Source organism: Cheilinus undulatus, linkage group 16 (genome assembly GCF_018320785.1).
Source record: "Cheilinus undulatus linkage group 16, ASM1832078v1, whole genome shotgun sequence".
Lineage (NCBI taxonomy): Eukaryota > Metazoa > Chordata > Actinopteri > Labriformes > Labridae > Cheilinus > Cheilinus undulatus.
The window spans coordinates 8,532,557-8,549,889 of NC_054880.1; the positions used below are offsets into that span (position 1 = coordinate 8,532,557).

The following is a 17,333-nucleotide window of genomic DNA, read 5'->3' on the forward strand; positions in this document are numbered from 1 at the left end:
GATAACAGCACAAAGACAAGATACATAATGTTCCAAAAACGTTGGCACAGGGGCAAGAAAAGACGGGGAGAGTTGAGGAATGCTCAGAAAACACCTGGAACATTGCACAAGTGAGTAGGTTAACTGATACCAGGTGGTCATGATGATTGGATATAACAGGAGCATTCCTGAAAGGCTCAGCTGTTCACAGTCAACAATGGCACAAGGCTCTTTGTTAAAGACTGCATGGGCAAATAGTCCAACAGTTTTTGAACAATGCTCAACAACATGCAGTTACAAGAAATATAGAGTATTCACCATCTACTGTCTAAAATGTCAGCAAAAGATTCAGAGAATCTGAAGAAATCTCTGCACAAAAGGGGCAAGACTGAAAATCAATACTGAATGCTTGTGACCTTCCACCCCTTAGATGGCACTACATTAAAACCTGTCATCATTCTGAGATGGGTACTACAATGATGGCTCGGGAACGTTTAAAAATTTGAAAAGCATCAGTGATGGTCTGGGGGTGTATTAGTGCCCATGGCATGGGTCACTTGCACACCTGTGGAGACACCGTTAATACTGAGAGGTACATGCAGGTTTTGGATCAACAAATGCTCCCATCCCGATGACAGCTTTTTCAGGGACTCCTCTGCTTATTTCAACAAGACATCAAGCCACACTCTACACAAGTTATAACAGCATGGCTCCACAATAAATGAGTTAGAGAGCTAGACTGGCCTGCATATGAGTCCAGGACTGTGTGCCATTAAAAATGTATGGTGCAATATGAAGTGCAAATTATGGCAATGGAAACCCCTACGCACTGTTGTGCAACTTAAATTTTTTCCAAGAAAGAATGGGAAGAATTGCACTTTCAGTACTTCAACAATTAATGTCTTCAGGGTGTCGTTAGAGGAAAAGGTGATGTAGCACAGTGGTAAATATATGCTCCTGTCCCAACTTTTTTGGAGGATGTTGCCAGTATCAAATCCAGAACCTTTGTATTTTTCTCCAAAAGCACTAAATTTTTTCAGTTTGAACAATAAATATCTCATCTTTTTGTTGTATTCGAGGTTGAAAAGTATTTTAAAATCCCTTCATTCCGTTTTATTCACATTTTACACCGCGTCCCAACTTTTCTGCAATGGGGTGGGGGTTGTATTTGCCTGATTAAAATGAAGCAGATGTGAACTCAATTTCCCATAATTCTCTACGGACAGAGACGACAAAACCCAGTTTGCTCTTTCACCTTTCGCATCAGTCCAATCAAAACGGGAGTTATACAGGAAGTTGTAAAACAAGACCCTCTTGACTGACAATATACTTTAACGAATGGAAGTACGTGAGCGGCCTCGGTGGGCCAATCACAGACGAGGTGGGCGGGCCTAGTGTCCAACAGGGCATCGGAGGAGGAGGTGTTCCTGGTAGCCATCTTGGATGTGCGGAGTGATTGTTTAGCGAGAAGAATTGACATTTTTAAAAGAAAAAATAGCTTGTGTACATATAAATAGAAGATTTTAAGGACTGAGGCGACCGTGGAAAGGAATCGGAACCCGGAAAAATCCAGGTAAATTAAATAGCAGACCCAGAGGTGATGAATTTTGGTGCTTTCCCCCCTTTCTCTCTTTGGCTCTCTCCCCTTTCCAAATTGTGTCTCCCACATCAAATAGCTGAGCCGGTGGGAAGCTGAGGCTCTCTGCTCTGACATCCCAACAACTTGTAGTCCGTGTGTTAGCTCTGAATTCAGGAAAACACAACTTTGTGTGCAGATACGCCGCTGGAGCTGGAGTTTGGAGTTTGTTTTGAGTGTATCTGCTCGGATGTTGGCAGCACTTAGGATGCCGTTATTGTTTATAAACATCCCGGGTTGCCCTCTCGTGTCCATCGGTTCTCTAAAACAGCATGGATGTTCCGCTTAGCAGGTCTATAAACTGTTTAAAATGTATAAATTTGACTTTGGTTTGTCTCAAAAGAGAGAAAAGTCGCTCCAGTTGGTCCAGACTAAGGTTGTCAAAAATGTTCAATTCTTCGGTACTGGTCGATGCGATTAATCGGTGCAATATCAGTAATTTTACTTATCAGAAGTATCGATAAGTTTAACAGCTTTTAAAACTTACATCTAATCAGTGTGGCAGATGTGTTGGAGAGGGGTGAATCCCTAAAGATTTCCGGTCAGCACCTATCAAATATGGGCCTACTGACACATTTCAGTACTGAGGTTGTCAACATGTATGCAGCCTGGACAGTCAGCGTGTAGTTCTTGCATTTTCCCCCTGTACCATAGTCTGTTATTTTCCTGTGAAGCTGAAACACACTGTGAAAATGGGGCTGCACAGTTTCTGATCACTGTGATTATACCGGACAATATCGCGATTTGTGATTGCAATCAACAAAAAATCCATAAATGTTTTATAGGGATGAGTATCGAAGCCTGATACAGATATGATACAGGTACCAGTACATCCAGTATCGACCAGACTGACTTACAGCACAGATAATGATGCTTCATTTTGGTACCCCTCCACCTCAAAGCAAGCCCCCACTCCAAATGAAAGGCTAAATTACAGTATGAAATGTTTGTACTTAATTTGCACTCACTTTATTTCAACAGAGCATGAACTTTTATTTATTTTGCTGCCTGGAGTAATGTTGCTGCTCTGCTCGTGTTTGGCATCATGACATTGACCGACACATTAACTTTTTAGGTTTTCTCTGAATGCATGCAAACATTGCTCGATCCTCTTACAGAAGTTAAACCCATATCCTTTTCTTATCACATGTTCAACAGGCATCCTTTTAAAATTTCTCTGAATCATTTCTGATATCTAGAAAGCTTTTATTCACCCGCTGACTTTCAATACCCTCTTTTCCCTGAAAAGTATTGATCCAGGCACTGTTTGGGCATAAAAGGATTGATTTTGCCCCAAATCAGAAAAAAACAAATGATACCAAACCCCTAATGGTATCATGAGTCTGCAGAGAATAAAGATAGTTATGAAGTGTGTCTATTAGGTGTCATAGAAAATACAAAACCCGAAGATCTTATAGTACTGCTTTCAAAGTAACTGAATATCTAAAGAAAATGTAAAACTTTTTTTCAAAGGTACTTCTACAAAGTGCAATAGTGGCACTGTTGTAAACTTAAAGGTCTTTCTACAGGCATTTTTGTAATCATGTCAAGTACTACTTAATACAAAAACAATTGCAGCCTTTTATGCAATTATTAAATTATAACCTGACATCACGATTGCAGTTAGATTAATTGTGCAGCACTATCATGAACTGACCAATACGGACATGTAGTATCACAGCAGTATGAATGTGACAACATCTGTGGAAGGAACTGGTTTACATTGGGGCCTGCATACTTACATTTTGGGCCAGTGTTGGATTATACAGTAGTAAGGAAGAGCACTGGTTTTAAAGAGGCAGACTTGGCTTTGGAGGAGACTGCGCTGAAAATGGACATAAAAAAGCTGAAGTGTTTGAGGAGGTGACGAGTCACTTCTGAATGCACATTAGAGCATGATTGACATTTCTAGCTGCAGTTGTGTTAGACAATCATTAGCCTTCATTGAGCTACAACAATGCTGGAGACAATGTTTGGGATTTGATGCTGTCGCAGACTTTCACAGAGTACGCTGAGTTTTATTTTGGTGATGTTTACAGTGACATAATGACATAGCTGGCAGTCAGTTCTTAAATTAAACCAGCTCTGAACCAGCTCCAGCTCTAGCACTGGAACTGGCCTGGTGGAAAAAGGATAGATGGTGGAAATGCACCGTGAGAACATCTTTAGTGTTTAATTAGCAACCAGGGCATAGACTATTAGAGACATAAATGTAATTTTTTTTGTCTTTTTGATACTCCAAAAGAACTCCAAAAGAGAAGACTTCTGAGTTTAAATGGACCACGGAGCTTTCTATGTCTTTCTTGGCAGCTATTGGTCAGAACCAGGATTGAAGCGTTTAAGTTTGTTATGCTTCAGTACTTTTAAATCCTATTGTTCATTAAATAATCAAACATGCAGTATTGCAAAGTGTTGACATTTGGACAGCCTAGGATGGTGGTTCTCAACTGGGTGACACGCAGGACCCACCATCAGCTCCTCAAGGAGAATTGCAACTCAAATTTTGGAGATTTTTTTTAGATCAATCAGATGTATTCAATAAAAACTAGTAGAGCTTGGGCCTAAGATAGTACAAAAGGTGTAACAAAACACTGAAACAAGACAAAACGTACATGTTTTATAGAGTCTCATGGAAAATTTGGCACAATTTTTTTCCTAGGCACGCATCCGCAACCCACTTTTGGGTCCTGACCCACCAGTTGGACTAGTACATACATTTTTGGTTGTGTTGGTATCAAAACACATATTGACCAGATATTGTCTGATCAATAACGGTGTGTTAGTAGGATTATGGGTTTCAGTTGTGTGTATGTTTGCACCTTCAGGCTGATTCTTGCTGTTTAATATTCAGGTGAGCTCTGTGCCAGGCTTTGCTGTGCACATGTGCGTATCAGTTTCATTTCTCTACTCAGCCATGAGGAAATGTCATTAAGTTGATATTTTGTTTCAGAGAGCTCAAGTATTAAGTTGTCAAAACAGAAGACAAAAACTACTGTCAAGACACAAAAAGGAGCTTAATCCACAGATTTTGGGCTGAATATTGTAATTCAATTTAACACAGCTTCCGAAAATTAATTCATCCCAGTGGTATAGAGCACTTCAACACCAAAATAATGAGAACACAGTTATTTCGGCTGACTTTGACCAGGCATGCAGTAATTCCATGGCCAGTTTCTTAATTATTTAGTCGGGTCGATTTCTGACCAAAGACAGACATTGAAGTGGTGTTTACATTTCTTTTTATTCAAGTCTGTTAATATTTAAGGTTGGCAAAATGTGCGATACTAATATTCTTTTTGATACGGCATGTTTTAAAACAAGCAGTCTCTGTCATTTTAATAATTAATGGTATTTAACAGTACTGAAGCTTTTTTAACGGCAGCAGATCTTCAGCGGTATTGTTAACCAAAAGCTTCTACAAGGATGGATGTTTGCAGTTTGGACGTTGTGCAGGAGTTTGGTTGCAATTTTGATTAAAATAAATGAGATCATCCATATTGAGCGCTTGTAGCTTCTATTTTTGTAGCTCTGAATGTCAAATAGATATCACTCACATTTCTTTTCTATTGTTGTTAAAAGTTACAGAATAATGACATCCCTACAAGCACTACAAGCCTCTAATCCAGACTCAACTACTGGCTCTTTACACATGATAACAGACATTTCTATGGTGGCCCTAAAGTTCAAAACACTGCAACTAGAATTCAGTTGAAGTAGACATCTTTCATGCCATGTACAGTTGTTTATCTAATGTCTCTAACTGAATTATTTTTGGAGTGAATCGTACCATTTTATGACATCATATTAAATGTAGTAAAGTCTTATCCAAATCAAAAGGTAAATAATTTAATCTGGGAAGCACTATAATGGAGCAGTAATAAAATGAATATTAAATTAAATGAATATAAAAAGAAGAAAACAGGCATGTATATTTGAAGCAGTTATTCTAGTGTAAAAATCACATTATGTTGTAGTCTGAACCCTAGCTTTAGGAGTCACATGCATGCTATTATAAAACTTACAAAGCATATAAAATGATGCTTTAACAACCAAACAGAGGAAGGAGCAGCGAGTAGAGAAAACAAAAACACGCCCAGACATGCCCGTTGTTGAACACAGAAAGGGAGAGGGGCTATGTTATAGCTCATTTCCAACTCTTATTCTGGATAAGTGACTTCATTTATTAATAAGTCACTGTGTTTTATTATGATTTAGCCTTTCTTTTTTATCTACACATTTCCTCTGGTTATTAGACTGGCACTTCATTCATAAAACCTTGAAAAGTAGAACATTTAACAATGCTGATCTAGTCTGTTAAAGGGCTCTAGGATGTTTTCTTTATTTTATTGTGATGTAAACAAAAGAAGAAAACTCTACCGAAACAAATCACAGCACAGATTTCAGTGCTTCAGTTACTCCTTGAACTTCGACACAACCCCCTGTCAGGCCAAATGAAAGTAAAATATTGACTTTCTGTGATTTATATGGACTCACTTTATTTCAGAAGAGCATGGTTTGATTGTTTTTCTGTCCAGAATAACGCCTCTACTCTGCTCGTGTTTTTTCCTGGGGACACAGTAACACTGACTTAAAGGGGACATATTATGCAAAGATCACTTTTTCAGGCTTTTCTAACAAAAATGTGTGCTCTTGGCCTGTCCACAATTCCCTCAAGTACCAGAAAAATACATTCCCTCCACCCCTCTCTTTCTCCACCTTTCAAAAAAAGGTGTGCTGAAACAAGCCGTTCTCAGACTTTCCCCTTATGATGTCATGTGGGGAGTTAGGCCCCCCCCCCCCCGGGTCCGGTTGGCCCTCCCTACTTGGAAGAAAGTCCAGCCTTCATCCTGAGATCAGGAGAGCTACATCCATTAAGCCACATCCATTTCCAGAGAGGGGTGTGGTCAGGGGCGGAGTCAGACAGCTCAGTGAAACTTAAAGCTACAGACACAGAAACAGCTCAATCTGAGCAGGGCTGAAACAGAGGAGTTTTTAGACATGCAAAAATCCAATACTGGAATGTTTTTTCGGCAAAAGACTTCACAGGCATGTTTTGGGGACCTCTGAGACCAATATACACTTGTCTTAAAGGGGTAAAATATGTCCCCTTTAACAGACATAGCAAAGACAGGAATCCAGGGAATTAAAGATGAACTTCAAAAACTGGAGAAAACAGAGTCAAACAAGAAATCAGAGCAAACTGCATCAAATAATTGTGTATTTCAAGCAGCTTCTCTGATCAAAACATACAGGGATACAAACATACTCAGATTAATCACAACATAAACCAGACTGGTGGAGGTCGGGGCCACTTTTTAACTGCTTTTCTCACACATTAAGTTATAATCCTACATAAAAAGAAAGCAGGGGCAACCTGTAAAGTAAATGAATCTTGTGGAGCTATGGCTTGATAGAAATGGGTGTGAAATTTATGAACATAGAGCCTGTCAAGTTTTACAACAATCACTGCAGACAGAGAGCTCATCAACAGTTTTATAACTGCTTTAGGAGAAGCAGGGGTGGAAAGAGTACCAAAATGTTGTTGCCATCAGAAAGAGCAGCACAGAAACGGCTCAGTTTAGACTTTGCTAAACACAGACAAAATTGTCATACAGTAGGACAGTTTTCCTCTGGAATAGTAGCAGGGAATAGCTGCTATGATTCCCCAAAAGTCATTTTTGTTATTGTTTTGATTGGGAGCCCCCTGGAGGAGTGATTTACGCACTGTGCATTTAAATACAGTTGAAATACATTCAAACAATAACCATAAATGCTATAGCAGCCATTCTTTTTACAAGAGAAAGCTAAAGCTGGTGTTGTTTACAGCATGAAGTTCCACTCTTGTATGTGATTTCATTACATCTGGTTATGGAAAACAGGGAAATTTGGCTTTCCTGAACTGTCTAAGGGTAAAAACTACATCTTCATGTTTAAAAGAATCCAAATTAAAAACTAGAACCGTTCAGAATGCTAACTCTTATGACTATGTAGACTGTATTATAACATAAAAGGGCGAATTATCCAAGAAATGTCGACCTATAAGCAAAAATAACCACCAGATAACCACCTGAATTATGGTTCTTCCTCTCTGTCTTTAATTCCTCCCTTTTCAGTTCTTGTCTTTATTGTTTCTGCAGCATTTTTGCTTGAATTCCTTATTTTACACTGTGCCTTCTGTGCAGAATCTGTGGCTAAGAAGTGACTATTAAAGCTGTGTTTTTAAAGTAATCTATCCATGTTTAAATGCACTTATTAACGCATAAATTAACATATTTCCATCTGTGTTTCCCTGCAGTGAAAGAAGGCATGAAGACATCATCTTAGTCATTAGTCATGGCCGATAAAAGGAAACTTCAAGGTGAGATCTCTGACTGTGTGCGTCTGTGTGTGCCATCAAACATCCGAGTTGATGTAAGTAAGCAGAAGGATTTGTTGTGGTTTGATCTGCTGCCAGGTGGGTGAGGTTTACAGCAAATGATATAATAGAGGGAGACTCAGAATCACAGTGGAGCTTCAGCGTTAGTGTTTGATTTCTGCTGCTGTGATTGGAAACTCCCCTGATGGCTTCTTTGAGATAAACTCCTCCCATCAGTCTCTCTGAGAAGGTTCAAACAAAAGTCGAAAAGCTGACTTCCTTTAGTGCATTATGCCATGTGATGTAAAATTAGAGGAAAAAGTAGTGCTGCACTGCTTGTAAACAAAAGTCACGTGCAGTCACGAGTATCTTGTTTGCTATAATCCTGCCAGGTTTTGGGTTTTTGGTTTCAAAGGGAGTCAAACATAAATCAGGTTTTCATTTCTGTAGCTTCAGCTCAAACATGATGGATTAACCCGAGCTCTATCTGTCTCTTTCTGCGCCTCTGTTGGGTTTTAAGTACTTTGCAGTGTTGCTTTTTTGGCTGTTTTATGCAGTAAGATTGGATTATATTCTTAGCTTCAACAAAGTGCTGCATAGTGAGAGCAGAAGTGGACAGAAACTAGCTTTTTTAGTGTACAATGAGAGGCTCATCATATGTTCTTAACCTCTAAAAAGCCAGAGCTAAGGTTGAAAAAGTCAAGTTTAAATTCTTAATTTCTATTTTAGATTCTTGATACAAATCTAGAATAGCTACACACCAGTCTGACTTGTATGACAAGTGTTCGGATTTAGGTTTTTAGTTTGTTTTTAGTCCAAAGTGTTGACCAAACTTGTTTCAGCCTGTGATATTTGCAAAGCAACCTGGCATACAGCAGGAAGGAAGTGCCACTTTTAAACAGCTTTTCTCCCTCATTAATTACAACTCATCCATGAAACAAACAGTGGTTTACTTTTAAGTAAACGCACCTTATGGAATACAGTTTTTGTTAAAAGACCACTCCCATTAAAAAAAAAAAGGTGGGGAGAGCTAAGCAGCATGTCTCACCTTGACTTTCTAGTGGGGCCACACCTTTCAGGAGTTCAGGGGTGGAGTTGTGCATTGCAGGACAGCCTGTGCATTGGAACAAGCAGGTATTGGCAGAGGATGATCGTGAGAGAAAACTGAGCAGTCAGCACACAAAAATGCACCTATAGGGTCTTTAATTTTGGGGTAGTTGCAGCACACTGACCATGATTAATGCATTAGCATGTAACTTTTGTTTGCATCGTAAGCTGAGGACACTACAATGTTAAAGTGTCATTTTGGAGACGCTTTTGTCCAAAGTGATTCAAGAATAAGTACAGGGTGCTGCCATGCAGTGTTAAAGACAATGCACACAATTTATAAAGGATTGCAAAAGAAATTGCATCAGTGCAAGCGCTGTTCAAACATGTTTGATTTGCTCTGCCCCTTTGTTCTGTCATCAGAGTTCCTCATTGCACTACTTTTCATCAAATAAATCTGATAAGATGAATTTGAGTCACCATGTCTCGATATGAGTTAGTGGTAGGTCCTAGACTGATGACCAACTTGAGACCAGTAAAGAACCACTAATGCAGGCTACTCTTGTGCTACATAAGGTGCAAACAAATGATAATTATAACTAGGGATTAGAGCTGGGTGATTTATCAAAAAATAATAGAAACCAACATTTAGAGCCTATAACCGACATAAACCTGCTGTCAGTTATTTAATTTTTTTCCGTTGTAATTCTCTCTCTTCTAATGTACCACCCCCTTGAAAACAAACTACTGGCTAAGTAGTCATGTGATAGGTAGCCAGGTGTTGCAAGGCATGTAGCCTGCTGGAAACCCAAGAAAAGAAGCACTAGTCGTACGCTCATCCCCATCCAGTCCACTAAAACTCAAACACGGAGCTGACTGTGTAATGTGACCAGCACAGTTATTTTCCACCTTTTATACAACAGCATAAAACTAATTTACGTTGTTAACAAGAAATACAAGTTGTTTATTTTCCACTTTGCTTGGAAAATTTGACTTTGTACAAAAAGATTTTCAGATCAACAGAGGAGGAGGTTGAGGGTCAATCATAATCGAGGTAAAGAGTTCAATTGATCATGATGTTGATTTTTGCCATAATCGCCCAGCCCTACTGGGGGTGCACAATAATGTTTTTTTTTCCAATATGCCAATTTTTCCAAACTGATTTGGATGATTTAAATATATTTACACCTGTTTTTATAGTAAAGAAAACATATCTCCACTCTCCTGTGCAGAGAGGCTGAGTCAAGCAGAGCTGAGAGGAGTGGGGAAGTAGACAGTCTGGTGATTCATTCAAAATGTTCAGGGATCAGAGTGGACCTCCCTGAACGTGTGGCACACTAGTAAACCACCTGAAATGATATTCAGTTTTTTAAGTTAATATCTGCTGATGCTAATATCATGCAGGTGATATTATGCTGACTAAGAAAGTCAAAAACAGGTCTTCCAATCTTTCACATGTCAATATTAGGGTGTATTTATATATTTGTATTTATATTTATCAGTTTAACCAGGATATCAGGAGGTATTAGCCCTTTTGAAAAACATCAGCTATGGGCTAATAATGCAGGCATAAACCAATGTCAGTAGCAGATGTTTATCTGTCATGTTGGATCAAATAGTGGTCAAACATTAGAGAAAGTTATGCCCCCACAGAAGTAAGGAAGAAAACATCAGCATCAGCCCTCTCTGGTTACAGATTAGAAACCTGATTTCAGCCCTGACCATCAAACAGACTGATAAGTGGTCGACTCAATCATTAATTTTTTAAAATTTGTGTAGACATTTCTGGTCAAAATTCTTGGTATCAACAAAGCTCTGGATTTTTGCTGCTACTGCTCCACATGCAAGGCAGATAGTAATATAATTCTTGTTGTAGGAGGATTTGTTTGTGTTTTTTCCACAGTTGTCTTTGGTGAATGTGATCCTGACTTCTCTCAGAGGTGACTGTGCGTCCAAATGTATCAGCTGTCATCTGTGTTAAAATCTGACACACTTTTCACTGTCAGCAGAGCGTTTTCCAGACTCCTCTGCTGCTCGTCTCGTCTCCTCTCTGACTTTTATTTTAAATTTTAAAGAGTCTGCCTGTCGGTGAAGCTGAAGCTGACTGATTAGCGGAACAGCTCTCAGGACTCTGATGTTAATGCATCCTAAGCTTTAGAGAGCCGTGTAACCTGATCCAGACCTTTGTGTAAAGACAGAAAAACCTCGAGGCTTCGTCTCTCTCAAACTTCACTCTCAGTCCTTTCGCTTCTTTTCAACTGACGTGAATCACCTCAGGATGAAAACACAGACTCTGACAGGACTCACGATCCCCTGTCGTCGTCTCTTCTTGTGCGCTTTTGTGACTCCTCCAACTTAAACACTGTCATATTAAAAACAAAACACAGACACATACATGTATCCTCCTCTGAAATCTCTCCGCTAAAAAGATCAAACATAAGCCCAAATGCAGCTCTGTCAAAATGTAATGTATTATTACCGAGGAGGTAGACTTTCATCTAAAAATAACACACCCGCAGCAGAATCTTCACATCAAGGCAGTTTAAGGTCAGACTCAAACTACGGTGTGTTCATACGACTCAGTCAGAGCCGCTGTGTGTTCTTGGATACTCACAGCGCGACATGGTTTCTCTCAAGGCCCTGCTTCTGCGTCAGAATCAGCACCATCAAAAAGAAAAAATCTAGAAGAAAAAGGTCTAAATCTAAAGAGCAGCTGCTTTTCCTTTAATCAGATTTTTGATGCCTTGTATTTCAAATGTCATAACGCCCATAAATTTAAATTCAACAAGATTTCAGTAGTCCAGTCACGTTGTATTCATTTAGTTTGCCATGAATCTGATTGTAACAATAATTCAAACAGGCACAGGTTCTTCTTTGACCTCCTTGTTGTCATCTTCATCTTTATTTTTCTTCCCCATCCTCTTTTTCTTCTTCTCATTTGTCTCTTTATCATTTCAGTATTCTTTAGCTCCAATTTTTTTTTTTTCATTCAGAAGAGTTACGGACAGTTTTCATCTTTTTAAAGTCACATTTGAAGACACGGTATGACTTTATCTTCCGCTAGCAGTCGTTTTACCAACTAGACTTTAAGCACAACATAATAACAGCTAGCATAAGTTAGCTGACAAGGCTTTAATCTGCTGAGAGGATACCTGGGGCATGGGATGGTCATCAGGAGGCCAGACCAGTACAGCACCCAGCAAAGGGCTGAAATTATAGTGAATTTTACTGCAAAATATTAAGATAAGAATAATACAGGGGGCTGCATCACAGGCTCTCTCTATCTCTCTCCATAATGCTCTATTCAGGCAGCATGACGTGATCACTGAACAGCCTGCCATTGGTTGAGAAACTCATACAAAGGGTAAACAATATTGCGATTAGCATTCAAGCTAATGGTAATTAGGGCTGAACGATTTGTGAGAATAGTCTTATTGCATTTTTTTCCCAATATTGCCACTGCAATTTAATATGCAATTATTTTTGGATTCTTCAAATTATGTATTGCTCAAAAAAGCAATAATTCATTCTTTATTATTTCCAGAACAATGTTAGATAAATTAAACTGGGATCAAAGATTTGATGAAGTGATCTCATTGCGATTTTGGCTCATATAGTGTATTTTATATCAGTTGCTATTCTGAGGGGGTTAATAATTTTTTGAAAAGGATAAGTAAGATTTTTGTAAAGTATTCTAAAATAGGCATTTAAATGTATGCATAATGTGTAGAGCAAACAAATACATACCGAGAAAAAATGTCACAAAGCCTCCAAACTTTGCTTCGTCTTTGCTGCTTTGAAAACGGTAGCCTGGGGGTGCAGGTGGCAGGGTGGTTAAGGCACGCCCCATGTACGCGGACAGCGCGGGCTCGAATCCAGCCTGAGGCCCTGTACAGCATGTCTCTCCCCTGCTCTTGTCCCTGTTTCTGAATCTGTCCACTGTCCTCCTCTATCAAATGAAGGCACAAAAAATGCCCAAAATAACCTTTTAAAAAAAAGAAAGAAAGAAAACAGTAGCTTGTGCATGCCGTGTTTTCTGCCAGCAAAGAAGAATTGATGTCAGGTTTATAGTGCGAACATTTAGCAAGGCTAAATGAAGTAAAATGTAAAGTTAAATAAAACTGTATCGGATTTGTGCGTTAAATTGTGTACTTGTCGATACTAATACCTGCATTTTAAGCGATGTCAGACAAATATCTAATACTGGTATCGGAATGGGAACAACTCTTCTTTAAGGGCTCTAGTTTTGGTCTAAAATAGATATTTACATATCAGTATTGGATTGAATGTCTAATACTGGCATATCGGATATTGGCATCCCTTAGATCAGCCTATATGGACTGTTATTGTTGGTTCTATGTACAGATACGTTTGTTGAGTTCGAGGCTAGACCAGCAGACCTACATTAGTTGTAGTATTTTCTTTCTAAAGTTTGTTTCTTTGTTTATCCTTAAATTTCAAAATGTGGTCCTGGGTGCCAAGTATGCAATGAGCTGGATCAGGCCCAGGCCAGCAAGCCAGGTCCCCATAGAGGCACAGCTGACGCCCCTGTATCCAACAGCTGAAGTTTGGGAAATTTAAACACAACTGCTTCACGTCTGATAAGGATGCCGGAGCAAGTCAGAGCAGCAGAAACAACAATAGCAGAAGTCAGAGTATTAACCATTGCATCAGTGTCTCCCAGCATTGTTATTCAAGCATGTTGTCTAATAGATATTGACCAATCTTTTCTATCCTTAGATACCACCCTACTGTTGTACATTGTCTTCTCCTTTTTGTCCTCCTGCTGCTCCTCCTTTTTCTTCTTATTGCTTCATCCTTTTTACACTCCTTTGTTTATGTCTCCTTCCTTTTCTCCCTCATCTTCTATTTTTTTGTCTGTCTTCGTTTTTTTGGGATCCTCTCCTGCTTAACCGCTACCTTTTTTTGTCCTCACAGTCATTCTCTCTTTGTCCTTGTTATGCTGATGATGGAGTTTGTATTTGTATACGGAAAACAGAGAAATAGTAGATTTATGTGTGCCCTCCCTGGGTTTCTGTTCAGTAATGCTTTGTTGCATCTTAGGTCAAAACTGAAACTTCTTTCATTAAATGAACTTAAATGGTTGAAATTTTTCTAAAACTCGGGGTCACTATTTCTCCTTAAAGAGCTGGCGGTTAGTCCTGAGGCTAAACCAGTGGAGAACCACTGATTTGAACAACACTATAAATAAAGCATTAACTTAAGGGCTGCTGTAGTTTTCCCCAGGTGTACCAAATAAAGTGGCAGCTGAGACTAAGTGTGTGCTATCAGAGGAGTTGTGCTTATGTGTTACCTCTCCTTTCCTACAATAATGCACCTTTTATAACATGCATATTTCATGAGATGTCAGACACAGCTTGTAAACGCCCTGCTGTTATACACCATGTTGTTTTTTTAGTGTGTGATATAAAAGGAAGTATAATAGTGGTGTGTTTTAAAGAAGTGGGTCCTCTATGTTAAAACGTAACTTTAACAACAAAACCCTCTGTTTTCAGAGCACAAAGTGACTCTTAATCCTGTGTTTGTACTTGAAATAATTTGTCAATCTGCATTAAAGTGGCTCTGCCTGTTTTAACATGCTTGTATCGACTCAGGTAATGAGTGCACTCTCCTCTGCTCCTCCCGTCCCCTTTAGGTGAAATAGATCGATGTCTGAAAAAAGTAGCGGAGGGCGTGGAACAGTTTGAAGATATCTGGCAAAAGGTAAGAAAGAGTCCTCATTTGGAGCTCAGTTAGAGGTTATTCTCATGGGTTTATTGTTTATTGCAAATCCTCTCTAGTAAAAATGCTCTGGGCTTTTGGGAGTATAAAAACTTTATTTCTCTTAGCATTTTCACAGATGTCCTCAGTTTTTGACAAAAATATTAATCAATTATTGCAGCTCTAACTTCTTAAGATACCTTTATGTATAGGTGAAGTATGCATGTTAAAGTCTTCTAGGAAGGATTTCATCACTTTGCTCAAGAATATTTTTAATTTCTTCTCCCTTTTTCTCTGCAGCTTCACAATGCAGCCAACGCAAATCAGAAGGAGAAATATGAAGCAGACCTCAAGAAAGAGATTAAAAAGCTACAGGTAAAAAACAGAAGAATGCACAGAGATATTGAGACCTGCCTCTCTCTCTCTATCTGTTTCAATATCACACTCAAAAACAAAATCACCATCTGTGTCAGCTGGAGGTCCTAGAATTGGAACATTTTCTACTCGTTTATTTCTTTTATGTTTTGTTCTTTTTATGTCTTTAGAAAGTCATTCCTGCTATGTTTATGGTGGTTTAGGACATCATCTGGCAGTTTACAAGGGACAAAATTCCACAAAAGTTGAGAATTCTGATCTCCTCGCTCTGTGGGAGTTTGTGCAGTTGTGCAACCAAAATATCAAACATGCCAGAAATTAACTCGGGAGAAGCTGGTTGGGACGTAGACAGGTCATGGGCGGCCGTCAAAATGACACACAATCTGCCTGAAAGTTGGTGCAACTTCCAAGTTAGGTGTGAACTCAATATTTTTGTCTAAATCCTGAATCAGAGGACAGTGTATGCCCGGCTTGACACTAGGCCCAGTTGCCCTGTACCGTCCTGAACCACAATTGTCAGCCCTCCCCAGCCCCTTGCTGGCCTGCCCTCATGTTGCTCCAAGCCCAAGTGGGCCTAAACACAGAGACATTATGTTGTAATATGACAGGCAGTGATGGCTGAATGTTTCATTTCATTAGAACAGCATGACATTGTTTTTCTTTTAGCAATGTGCGAAACATTTTGGATTAAAAAAATGGACTCAGGCCTTTAGGGCTGACTTAGACCAGGCCCAGCTATCCTGTACCATGCTGAAGCACCATTGCCCTCCCCTCAGTCTCCTGCAGGCCTGAGCATGCCTGCCTGTTGCACATACATCATCACACTGTAATTTGACACACATATAGCTTTGTTTACATGAAGCACAGCCTCAGAGTCAGCACAATGGAAAACAACACAGAAATGTCAGCTTTACTGACTTTGCATCTTATTTTGAGTCGCTTTGGTCTGAAGCAGCTCTAATGTGCTCCTGGATTTCTCTGCTATGCAAGGCGGTGTATTGATACCTATCAGTTATACCTCACATCCATCTTGCATATTGTACTTGTGCATGAGCAACCCTACTGTCCTGAAGTCCACCTCTTCCATCCTTGCCAGAGCCAAGAAAGTGTGCCTGAGCACAGTACAGAGCCAAACAAACTGGACTTTTGTTGTGTAAACATGCCTGGGCATCACCTAGTGTGAATTGACCTTGCCTCTTTCACCTGTGCTCTGCAATCCTGAACATTTCCTGACATTGTCCAGGTAGATGATAACAGCTAAATCTGCTCACACCATCTTTATCCAGCCTTTCCCTGCAACCTGGGTTAAAAGTTGGTTTGAAGCAGGATGGAATGATGTGCAAATGCAAATTTTAGGACCTTAATTTCCTGATTTTGTCCAGAAAATGCCAGAAATTAATTTATGAAATTGTTTAGGTGGAAAAAATTCTGTTTGCATGTCAAGTCAAAGACAAAAATGTACTTTCACACACAAATTTCCACAATTGTACCCTGTTACTTTGCCAAGTATTATATATTTCTACCAGGTGTAATTAGCCAATCAAATTAGACTTAAAAAGTCAACTGTAAGGGTTGATATCTTTGATTTTTGACCCTGAAAATTAATGAAATCTGAGACATTGATTGTTCTGTGATGCTATACTGCTTTAACTGCTTATAAATAGACCTGTGTTGGTGTATGTGTTTGCGTGTGGAGTATTAAATTTCATCAGTCAGCCAGAGAGATTTTTATCTGTGAGCTTATTCTGGTTGTTACCATGAAAACCAAACTCCAAGCCAAGCCTGTTTGCTTCGTACAGACGCCAAGTTCAACATCCATGACTCGACATGTGGTCACTGATGAAGCTTTATCTCTCCCTCCCTCTCTACTTCGCTGTCTTTCTCTCTCTCCTCTTCCTCTCCTCCTTCTTCTTCTCCTGGTCCCTCAGCGTCTTCGAGACCAGATCAAGACGTGGGTGGCATCCAACGAGATCAAAGACAAAAGGCAGCTAGTAGAGAACCGCAAACTCATAGAAACGGTGAGTAGGAGCCAAACAGAGGAGAGGTAACGTTCATTATAACACTCCCTGCAGGACTCCAGTTTGCTCTGGAGGATTGTGTTTGAGTTAAACTCTGGAAAGTGTTGAAAAAGTCTAAAAAATGGATTTTGCAAACTCCAGGTCTCATAGAGGATTGAATTTTATTTTGTTTAGGCAGTTTCACAGATTTATCAGGCAGCAG

At 39.4% G+C, this 17,333-nt stretch overlaps 1 protein-coding gene across 1 annotated transcript in view; it reads left to right on the plus strand.

Annotated features, from left to right (window-relative positions):
• The first annotated feature begins 1,417 nt into the window (after positions 1–1,417).
• Positions 1,418–17,333, plus strand: part of LOC121523986 (CCR4-NOT transcription complex subunit 3-like) — a 49,911-nt gene continuing 33,995 nt past the window's right edge. Inside the window, exons 1-5 of the mRNA XM_041809120.1 lie at positions 1,418–1,552; positions 7,911–7,973; positions 14,674–14,741; positions 15,039–15,113; positions 17,042–17,131. Coding sequence (XP_041665054.1) covers positions 7,949–7,973; positions 14,674–14,741; positions 15,039–15,113; positions 17,042–17,131 — 258 coding nt within the window. The 5' untranslated portion in view covers positions 1,418–1,552; positions 7,911–7,948. The remainder of the gene's footprint in view (positions 1,553–7,910; positions 7,974–14,673; positions 14,742–15,038; positions 15,114–17,041; positions 17,132–17,333) is intronic.